This window comes from Nanorana parkeri, unplaced genomic scaffold, assembly GCF_000935625.1.
Source record: "Nanorana parkeri isolate BGI_ZX_2015 unplaced genomic scaffold, ASM93562v1 scaffold34, whole genome shotgun sequence".
Taxonomy (NCBI): domain Eukaryota; kingdom Metazoa; phylum Chordata; class Amphibia; order Anura; family Dicroglossidae; genus Nanorana; species Nanorana parkeri.
Genome location: NW_017306302.1, coordinates 536,649 through 547,530, shown reverse-complemented (window position 1 = coordinate 547,530; position 10,882 = coordinate 536,649). Strand labels below are relative to the sequence as shown.

General features: G+C 42.3%; 1 protein-coding gene across 1 annotated transcript; it reads left to right on the top strand.

Moving 5' to 3' along the window:
- Positions 1 to 1,120: 1,120 nt before the first annotated feature.
- Positions 1,121 to 10,454, top strand: CCNB1 (cyclin B1). Its single transcript, XM_018569209.1, has 9 exons — positions 1,121 to 1,141; positions 3,005 to 3,142; positions 3,354 to 3,422; positions 5,381 to 5,554; positions 7,054 to 7,212; positions 8,122 to 8,358; positions 8,613 to 8,753; positions 9,070 to 9,180; positions 10,265 to 10,454. The coding sequence occupies exons 1-9, from the start codon at positions 1,121 to 1,123 to the stop codon at positions 10,364 to 10,366; spliced, it is 1,152 nt and encodes a 383-aa protein (XP_018424711.1). The 3' UTR covers positions 10,367 to 10,454.
- The last annotated feature ends 428 nt before the right edge of the window (positions 10,455 to 10,882 follow it).

Here is a 10,882-nt window from a genome sequence, read left to right as displayed (position 1 = left end):
TCTCTTAAAATGTGTATCTTGTCTCAAGGCGCCATCCACGGTCACTACAAGCACCACTTGCATCTTGCATGGGAAAGTATCCGGTAAGGAGTGCAGCAAGGCATCTTTTCATGATCTTAATGTGCATGTAAACCCAATCCTAAAGTAATTTAATTTTTCAAAGTAAATTTCAATATTTTTATATCTCTTGCCTATTGTTGTTATAAGTAAATACCTGGAAATCTTGCTATGAAGGTCCTTGTTTGGACGCTTTCCTGTCTCCAAATGTCTCCTATGTTGTTGCCCTGTCACACAATCTCCCAATGGAGACATCAAACAGCCCTGCCAATGCAAATTGCACTGGTATGTTGCACTGTTGTCACCAATAATGATGCATGGGGGGCTTGGTGCAAAGCCAGTTCGTCTGAGTTAGCGCAAGCCCATGCAAAACTGTCACTATCACCCCCCTCCCCCCCCCACAGTTGCCACAAGTGATTGGGGGTATCAATCCAAATTTTACGCATGCTAACTCTGATGAATTGGGTTCACACCAAGCAATGGCACATCAGCACCAGGAAACCCACCCTGAGAAAAAAACTGTATTAGTAGCTGCTTGTAGAAAGAAAGATCAGCAGTGCTGACATGCAGAGATTGAGGGGGGAACTTGGAGATCATCTTTGTGGGTTATTGCTCAGTAACTGTCCTCTAACACTCCTATAGGTAATGCATTCAGTGTGTATATCATTTAATAACATGTATACAATGACGTGGAATGTTACATTGTACTTGAATCCCATTTAGCTTGTTAAAGCACATATCATAAACAATTGCCATGTGTTATAATAAAATATTGTACTGACACTGCACCCAGAAAGTCTCGTATAGCACACAGCAATACGTCAGTCTTACCTACCATCGATAAATAACTGGCAGAGCCGATGCACAATGCAGTACAATGAGAGCCGGCGAGCCTCAGATCCCAGAGCATTGCGATCAGCTGACTGCGAACCAGAGCGCAGCTATCACACCTGATTGACGTCCGCTCTCCGCCTCCAGCCAATCAGCGCGCAGTGTTGCGGGATTTAAACCTGACAGATGGCGGTAGACTTCATATTGTTGGTGTACTGTGAATTTTGGAGTAATGGCGACTGTGATGACAAGGGTAATACTGGTCGGTTTGTTGTGTGGTGCTGGGTGTCTGCTCCTTTGAGGAGTTGATATCATGTAGCCTTCAATTGTCATATCTACACGTGTAGTACAATCTGATTTAAACATGGGCATCAGTTTTCTAACGCTAAGGCTGCTGCTTGCTGTACATGTCTATGGGCTACTCATGGTGCTGTCTGAGCAATCTTATTCAGGTTTACCAGCATGGATTTTGATGGCCTGTCTTAAATCTAAATTAAATGGACTGTTAAGAAATACCCTTGCACTAAATTGCTCTTGATATCTAAGGAGGCTTGTTTTGAAAGTCTTGCTCTTGAATGAGCTGATGGGGATTGTACATTGGGGTTGCAAAATGTGGTTGCTTGCAGTGCACATCTACAGGTCACACATGATGCTGTCTGTTATTGTAAACCCAAATGAGATTGTATGATGGTGGCCTGTCTCGATATAAAGAAAAAATAGGATGTTTATAACTCCTTGCAGTGCATAGCTCTTGATAGATGGAAGTAGGGTTGGCTTTTTTTTTTTTCTTCCAGTGAAACCTGAACACTCTAACAATGCATGGAAATTGTTTGGGGGAGATTACATTGTGGCTTATTCCTATGTAAATAGTGTCACCCATTCATATGTAAATATCACCATCGAGAGGGGCCAGTGGCCCCTATCATTTTGGTTGACCCTGTCTGCCTGACATCATGTGTCTGGGTTTCAGCTGCCATGAAACCTGGATGCAGCGTTCAAAACCCGGACTGTCCGGGTGAATCCTGGACAGCTGGCAACCCTAGATGGAAGGTTAAGATTGTACTTCTAATAGCGGGAGACTCCCGGAGCGTCCGGGAGAGTTGAGATGTCTGTACTTGATTGTAATGTTTGGCTAGCTTGGAAGCTTGCTGTGCTTCTTTCTGTAGCTGAAAGTAGAAGCAAAGGGCCCAGTGTGATATTGGAGGAAATATATTTATTGTATCCTGCTGTTTAGTGGATTGGTCATCATGACACCCTACTGTTTAGGCTTAATCCCTTTCTTTCCCATTAGAATTGTTTCACAAGCCAAAGCCTCCAATTATCAAGCTCAAAAACTGTTTTATGGTCCAACTCCCATTCTGCTTTTGTGTTGGAAACCTGAAAGCTATGGGCTTCAAAAAAATACTTATTCCCTGGCTTCACTAATGCATCAGATACATGCAGCAAATGTTTGTTCTCAATTGGTTTTGTGCTAGAGAGGTTACAAAGTTGATGTCGCTCCTCCATACATTGTTCAGAATGTTGAATAATTAAGTGGGTAATCATGTGTAATGGTCTATTGTGAGGAAGGTGCAAATGCCTGACTAATATTTCTCACTGAGGTCTTAAAGGAGAACTATGGGGGTCAGTGTTTTTCTCCATAGTTCTCCTAAGGGTCACGGGAGGACATAAACTAGCGCCATCCCGTGACCCAAAGCTCAGTATACTGAGACCGCTGCAGCCGGGACAGATCCCGGCAATACTGTCAAGATCCACCCAGCGGTGTGATTGACAGCTGGCTCTATCTAGAGGCAGAGCCAGCTATACCTGCCCCCTCCCCGTCCGTTCCGCCAGTCAGCGCGTGAAGGGACCTGTGAGTGGCCGCCACGACTCTCTGCAGGGACATGATTGAGCGACGGTATGTGTTCGCTCACTTCCCAATCTATTGAGCTGACGTGTGACAATTTCATTGTCACACGTCGGATCGAACTATGAGGTTGAGTGAATCCCTCACCTCATAGTTCTCCAAGTGTGGCAGATGAGAGCTGTTTTGACTTAAAGTAATCCTCTGGCTCTTTAGTGTGGGGTGTTTTTAAATATAAAAAATGAACACTGAGATATTGCCAACTATTTTCAGAGTATGAGGCTAAACGCAGAACACAAAATGGAGACAGCTTTAGCTACAAAGAAGGTTGGACTGTTGAAGCCACGGCAAAGGAATGCTCTGGAGGATATCGGGAACTGCCTGAGCCGGGCCAAACCAGCTTTGAAAAAGGCAAGCCTTTACTCCAATAATTAATTTCAATTATCAATTGGCCTATTGACTTGTGTTGCTGCATCAACAGCTAACCTATGTGAACAGGCCCTTAAGACTGCTCATAAAAACTGCAGTTTACACAGACAATGGTCTAATATTCTTGGCTACTCATCTTTGTCTTTACAGTGGAATTTGTATCTTGGTGTAACTTGTGTATTGCCTATTGCAGGAAAGTAAAGGAGTAAGAACTGATGTGGTGGAAAAGGTTGCCAGGCCATCTCCTGTGGAGGAAGAAAAGGTGATCTATGGGATTATGTAGCTACTGTAGCCAGTCATGTAGCCAGTCAGCCCAAATTGATTTCTCCAGCATCCTAACTGAAATTGTGTTTTGACTTTATTTCACTACCTTGGTGTCTAACATGTGGCTATAGGAGGGTTTCTTATGTTGGTGTTTATATTATGAAGATGGCAGATGCCCAAAATTTCCATGTGGACATGGCAGTGCCCAACTATAAGGGGAAATCTCTCTTAAAGCATATCTAATACAAAAATGTTATTTATTGTGTATTCAATTAGGCTTCCAGAAGTATTGTTTAATCTTTACAGCTTTTTGGTAAAATTAGAGCTTGGTCTCGTGCCTCCCAATCTTCTGTTGGTCAATGAGGCTGTTTATCACAAGGTTTGAGAGTTGACGTCTACTGCGATAAGATGGATGCATGTACAGGTGAAACTCGAATAATTAGAATATCGTGCAAAAGTTAATTCACTAATGCAACTTAAAGGTGAAACTAATATGAGAGACTCATTACATGCAAAGCAAGATAGTTCAAGCCGTGATTTGTCATAAGTGTGATGATTATGGCTTCCAGCTCATGAAAACCCCAAATCCACAATCTCAGAAAATTAGAGTATTACATGCAATCAACAAAACAAGGATTGTACATAGAACAATATTGGACCTCTGAAAAGTACAAGCATGCATATGTACTCTACTTGGTTTGTGCCCCTTTTGCAGCAATTAGCTTCCATGCCACGCTGCATTGAGGCAGTATCAGCCTGTGGCACTGCTGTTATGGAAGACCAGGATGCTTCAATAGCGGCCCTCAGCTCTTCTGCATTGTTCGGTCTCATGTCTCTTTCTCTTGGCGATGCCACATAGATTCTCTATTGGGTTCAGGTCAGGCAAGTTTGCTGGCCAATCAAGCACATTAATCCCACGGTCATTGAATCAGGTTTTGGCAGTGTGGGCAGGTGCCAAGTCCTGCTGGAAAATGACGTCAGCATCCCCATAGAGCTCTGTCTGCGGAAGGAAGCATGAAGTGCTCCAAAATCTCCTGGTTGACCCTGGACTTAATGAAGCATAGTGGACCAACACCAGCAGATGACATGGCTGCCCAAATCAACAGACTGTGGAAACTTCACACTGGACTTCCAAGCATCTTGCAGTGTGTGCCTCTCCATTCTTCCTCCATACTCTGGGTCCTTCGTTTCCAAATGAGATGCAAAACTTGCTCTCATCAGAAAAGAGGACTTTGGACCACTGAGCAACAGACCAGGTCTGTTTTTCTTTAGCCCAGGTAAGACGCTTCTGACGTTTGTTGTTCAGGAGTGGCTTGACAAGAGGAATACGACATTTGAAGCCCATGTCCAGGATCCGTCTGTGTGTGTGTGTGGTGGCTCTTGATGCACTGACTCCAGCCTCAGTCCACTCCTTGTGAAGTCCCCAACACTTTTGAATGGCCTTTTCCTGACAATCCTCTCCAGGCTGCGGTCATCCCTGCTGCTTGTGCACCTTTTTTCTTCCACACTTTTCCCTTCCACATAACTTTCTATTAATGTACTTTGGGAACATCCAACTTTTGCAATTACTTTTTTGAGGCATTCCCTCCTTATACCGGTTTGTCAATGATAGTTTTCTGCACAACTGTCAGGTCAGCAGTCTTTCCCATGATTGTGATTCCTACTGATCCAGACAGACCATTTAAAGGCTCAGGAAAACTTTGCAGGTGTTATGGCTTAATTGGCTGATAAGAGTGGGACACTTTGAGCGTAGAATATTGCACCTTTTCACAATATTCTAATTTTCTGAGATTGAATTTTTCGAGTTTCACCTGTATAGTAGGCTGCCCATCTCCATGTGTTTATGTAATTGATCTAATTGCATAGCCAATGGCAAGTGGCCGATGGGGTTCAGTTTGGTAAAAGGGGTTAACTATCACAGCTAATGTACTCTAAAGTAAAGTTTTCTCTTATTAGCCAGTGCCTTTGAGCCCAATGGACACATCTGGTGCTTCTCCAATGGAAGACCAGAGTGAGGCTTTCTCAAAAGCTCTGCTGCAGATGAAGGATGTGGATGAAGATGATGCTGACAATCCCATGCTGTGTAGTGAATATGTGAAGGATATCTACTGCTACCTGAGAGAACTGGAGGTAAGGTCATCTGTGTCCTCCAATAGACAATGTATTAACATGCAGTTTTCTCCTATTTTTTTGAACATCTTGCATGCAAATCTGTTCTAGTATTGGTTATTTTCCTTTGTAGTAGCTGTATTTTATTTTTTGCCAACTGCTTGTAGAACCCTAGGAGCTCACTGGCTTTCCCCTGTTCACAAATGTATCTAGGGGCCAAACATGAGCAGCACCTCCTCCAAAAGGAATGGGAAATGAATCACCAAGTTGCAGTACTACTGCTGAACTGTTTAATATTTTGCTCTGGATAGGGATGATGGGCTTTTGGAGATGTTCCCTCACCCTAGCCCTGCTAAGGATGCCACCTCTAGGGGGTGGGTGAAGTAAAACCTTTCACTTATTTCCTGATGGGTGAGGTTGTGTTCTGGGACCCCCTCAGCTTCATGGTTCCAGGGATCTGACATCCCTGGCCACAGCTCTTCCCATTGGGAGAAGTGGGATGCAGCACTCTTAGACTTGGGTTGTTAATGGGTCTTCCAAGTATCATTGCCTTGTGATGAAGAGCCATGAATCTCAGTATTTGTAATAGTTCCTGAGGTCATACTTTGCATTTTGTAACATCTGCAGGATGAGATTTACTGCTCAGCCTGCAAACTTTGTTTCTGTACTGTTCAGGCAACCACAGCATATTTTGTCTACAGTAGCTCCTACAGGGCATTTGTTTAAACATATGTCTTCATAAATGTTACAACACTTTAAAGGGTAAAATCTTAGGCTTGGGTCTTTTGTATATTTTCAGTCCTGTATAGCTTCATACAAAGTTATTCAGACCATTTGGTTTTCTCTTCTGATTTTTAGTTTGCATGTTTTTCATGCTTTGTTCACATTTCTGAGATTATTGTGCCTGGTCTAACATGTCTGTAATTCCCAGGGTCAGCCTGGTTGAAGGAGTACTATCTGGGCTTTTTGTCCCTCCTGAAGTCTAGCTAGTTCTTGCTAATCTCATGTGCTGTCCTGGAAAGGCTATTTGGAGTAATGCTTGCATAACTTCCAAGAGTCTTTCCGGGACAACAAGGTTCCTGCTCTTGAGGTGTGTACTTTTTTGTTCAGTAGAATTGGTTCAGAATAAGTCATTCTTCAGTTCTCATAATACTGACCAGAAGGGCTTTCTAAGATTTGGCGATCATGTGGAAGGAGGTGCTCATGTGGTGGTCTGCAAATGGTTACTGGCAAGACTAAAATATCCCCCTCTCCCCTTGGACAGTTGTCACTTGTGGTAAATCCAACTGGTTATCACAGCACATAAATGGGTCTTCTAATGGAAGACTCATCTTGAAGTGATAACTATCCTTGGAGAGTTCCCTCACATTGGAGAGGATTTCCTTCTGTTGCATGTCCAGGACACAGTGGAAGGGGAACATTTCCCAAGGGGTCACAGATACCAGACTGCATCAAACTAGGTTAAATATCTTTATCATATTTTAGTAGAACTTAACATTTATACTATGTAATACTTGTAGGCAGAACACGCAGTCCAGCTAGACTACCTCAAAGGTGAAGAGATAACTGGAAATATGAGGGCAATTCTTGTTGACTGGCTGGTACAAGTTCACATGCGGTTCAAGCTGCTCCAGGAGACAATGTTCATGACTGTCTCAATTTTGGACCGGTTTTTACAAGTAAGTATCTTAATCACTATAGTTGCAATTATACTGGTCTGTTGTTCAGGTCTTTATAGCCATGTATGGCTCTACATCCACATACAGGCTGGATTCCACATGCCATGAAAACAAAGCATGTGGAATTTATGAACAAAATTGGATGAGGGCTTTTAACATGGTTCCATCAGTGTGATGTTAGAGCCTGACTTGGTGTTTTTTTTTTTCCCCCATTCACAAAGCAAAACTTTGCTCTAGTTTATTATTTTATTTATTTTTCCCCCCATTGGAAAACGTGGTATTCACAAGTCCCATTTTTGACATGCTCATTTAAGTCTTCCAACTAAGCGTTGGAGTTATTTAAGTGTTCATTATTTTGGCAATTGAAGTGTTTTAATACTTGCATCGTAGAATTAACATGTATGGTGTTTAAAATATGTTTGCATTCTGGGACCAGAAGGGGAGGAGAACGGTGCCTGGAAAATTACTCATGTTTAACACTGGATTGTTGTATGTAAACGACTTTATTAAAACTGCTTACATGTTCATGAAATACAACCCCACTCCAAAATATAAACCCTTTTAGGTCAAAACACAGGTAAACGGTTCCATCTTCCAAAAACTGCAAGGGGCTTCACTACCAGAGGTTATAAATTTAACTCTCAAATCTCTACATGAATTGGAACTAGTTAGGAGAAATTTGTACAAACCTAGTCTTGTGAATTGGCTTGGGTCTTATTTGAATCACTGGCTTGTGTCTGACTTGAGGAAAGACTAACATTTTTTTTAGATCCGTTGTACATGGAGAACAGATGGGAAATCAATAGTATCTATGAATTGGGAGCCCCTTAAGAAAAGCCACTAGCTCAGCAAACACATTTAACATACTTCATGACCTGCTTATTGAAAAGTTAACTTTGTTAATTGCAGATAAACCCTGTGCCAAAGAAACAACTGCAGTTAGCTGGTGTGACTGCCATGTTCATTGCATCTAAATATGAAGAGATCTATTGTCCCACAATCGGTGATTTCTCATTTGTTACGGATCACACCTATACAAAAAAGCAGATCAGAAACATGGAGATGCAAATTCTAAATGTTCTGAAGTTTAATATTGGAAAACCCCTACCGCTTCACTTTCTAAGAAGAGCATCAAAGATAGGAGAGGTAAGGCTAAGATTTCTGTTTACTTTTGGGACAAAGTCTTGAATGTCACATGCCTGTTTTTGGTCCATATGGGTTTCTTTCTGGAACACTTGGCCTATGCTGGCTATGTCTCAACAAAATGTAAACTATGCACCTGGAGTGCCAGGTTGATCAGGTCCTGTCACCACTCATCACTTACAACTTCTGAATGAGCAGTATTGCACAGATGGAGAATATGTTAATTGGATGTTTTCTGTTCATTTTCTTCTATATAGGTTGAAGCTGCTTTGCACACACTGGCAAAATATCTAATAGAACTGTCTATGCTGGACTATGAAATGGTGCATTTTCCCCCTTCACAAGTAGCAGCTGCAGCATTTTGCTTGTCTCAGAAGGTTTTAGATGGAGGGGAATGGGTAAGTTCTTTTTTTTGTTTTTAAGCTAGACCAATAATTGGTCATTCTTAAATGCATGACTCCAGTATTCCACTGCAATAGAAACAAATCCATAAGGTCATCTCAAGGATGAGTGTACAATCTCCCTGGCTTTATTCAAATGCTACTTTTTAAGGTGTATAGTGATAAGCTCCAAGTCTGACTGGGGAAGCTTTTCTAAATTGTATCCTAAACTAAGGTGTTTAAGCTATTGATTCTCTGCAGTAGTAGTGGGGAATGAGTGTTGGCCCCTAGTGAGATGCTGATTTCAAATATTGTATAAATGTTCTCTCTGCAGACTCCAATGCTACAGCACTATATGGCCTACAGTGAGAGTGCTCTCATCCCAGTCATGCAGCACTTGGCAAAGAATGTCCTGAAAGTCAACAGAGGGCTTACAAAGTTTACGGTGAGATCTTCACATGATCAGGTTGCTTTGCATAGGCCACTGGACTGGTACTCTGGCTGTTTATCTAGTTTTCGGATTACTGAGTTTCAACTGTTGCTAATCTACATCTAATTTTGTCATGGCACACAAATGCCCTGGCTGTTTCAAGAAGGTACACAACATTTAACTGGAATTGGGAGACCAAGCATGGAAGGGCAGGGAAACTGCTTGTACTAATGACCAGGGCTAAGGATTGACTGGGGGGGCTGAAATCCCCTGCCTTGCCTAATGATGCTAGAATGTTACTTGGGGGTAGTGCCTAGAGTTGCATAATTCAGTATAGAGCTGTAATTTACATCTCCTCTGGACATTCTGGCTTATTAAAGAACTGTAAGGCATTTGTTTTTGTTTTTATAGTTTACATTAAGAGCCAGACTGCAGCTGTGTAGAAATGCTGCACTCCTTTTACTTTGTCTGACTTGGCATGACAAAGATGCCTATTTAGCACTTTAATAGTCTGCCTTTCCTGGCAGTAGGGATAGGTCCAGTCTATTAAAACCCAACTACAGCAACTTCTAGTTTAATAAAGTGGGGAACTTGCAGCTTGACAGAGGCTCTAACCCTTGTCTACTCACCACTTTCAGTTGTGGTTTAGTTTGAAAGTAGAATTATGGCAGAACAATTTGTGGGGTGATAACAATGCTGCGCTAACAATGCTGCACTACTCCTGAATTCAGAGCAGAGTTGCCACTTCTATGGAGGCATTTCCTGCATGACTGTAGGATGTGGCTATTAGCTTTGCCACTGCTAATTCACAAGCCTGTAGTGTCAAAAGGACCTAGCCAGTCTTCACTGCTTTCTCCCACTGAGCTGTAGTGTCCGGAAGGGGAAAGTGTTTTTCTTTGGGGGGGGGAGGGGTTGATTGAATCGGCCACTAAGGTAAAAGGGTGCATGTGGTTTTTAGGCTTCTGCATCATAGTAACTATACTTTGTACTTTAAGTGTATGCAAGAGCCTTTAGGTGTACTTCTTCTTATGGTCTGTCTAAAGAGCAGCTATGCTAGAGAACATGAAGTGATCAACTAACACTTTAATCTTTCTTGCAGTCTGTCAGAGACAAATATGCCAGGAGCCAGCAAATGAGGATCAGCTGTTTACCCCAACTCAATTCAGAAATTATGGTGACACTTGCCAAAAATGTATGTTAATGCTTATATAATGTTGTAAACTATACTCTGTAAACATTATGCTCTTATACACTTTTAATACTTTTTTTATATTTTTAATAAATGCTCTAAATTTGATTTCATGGTGTGTGATTCAATACCAAACAACCTGGACACAAGCTAGTGTAGCCCATCACCTTTTGTGATGTGGCTGCTAGAAATTTAGTGATTGCCAGAGCTGTCAGTCTGGCTGCATTTTATAGCTGGGCATTTATCTGGTTAATTGTGTCCATGGATTAGTCCAGGTTAGGACTACGCCTCTAGTCTGGAGGCCTTTGCTAATAAGGAGAACCAGGGAAACAGATGGCTACTGGAGGTGCCTGGAATAGAGTACCTCAGTAGCAGGTCTGGTGTCTCTCCTACTGAAGACTCTGTACCAACTCGTATCACCTGTGCTGCAAATGGATCTACACTGAAAGGGACCTGGGTATCTCTCACCCAGCATGTTGTCATGTCCCCACAATCAGGCTTCCCCCAGCCTTCAAGGACCTGTTCTGC

Excerpts from the sequence above, each read along its gene's own strand:
- CCNB1 (XM_018569209.1), top strand. The coding sequence starts at position 1,121 with ATGGCGACTGTGATGACAAGG. Across the intron at positions 3,143-3,353 it reads CCAAACCAGCTTTGAAAAAG|GAAAGTAAAGGAGTAAGAAC; the intron begins GCAAGCCTTTAC and ends TGCCTATTGCAG. Across the intron at positions 5,555-7,053 it reads GCTACCTGAGAGAACTGGAG|GCAGAACACGCAGTCCAGCT; the intron begins GTAAGGTCATCT and ends TAATACTTGTAG.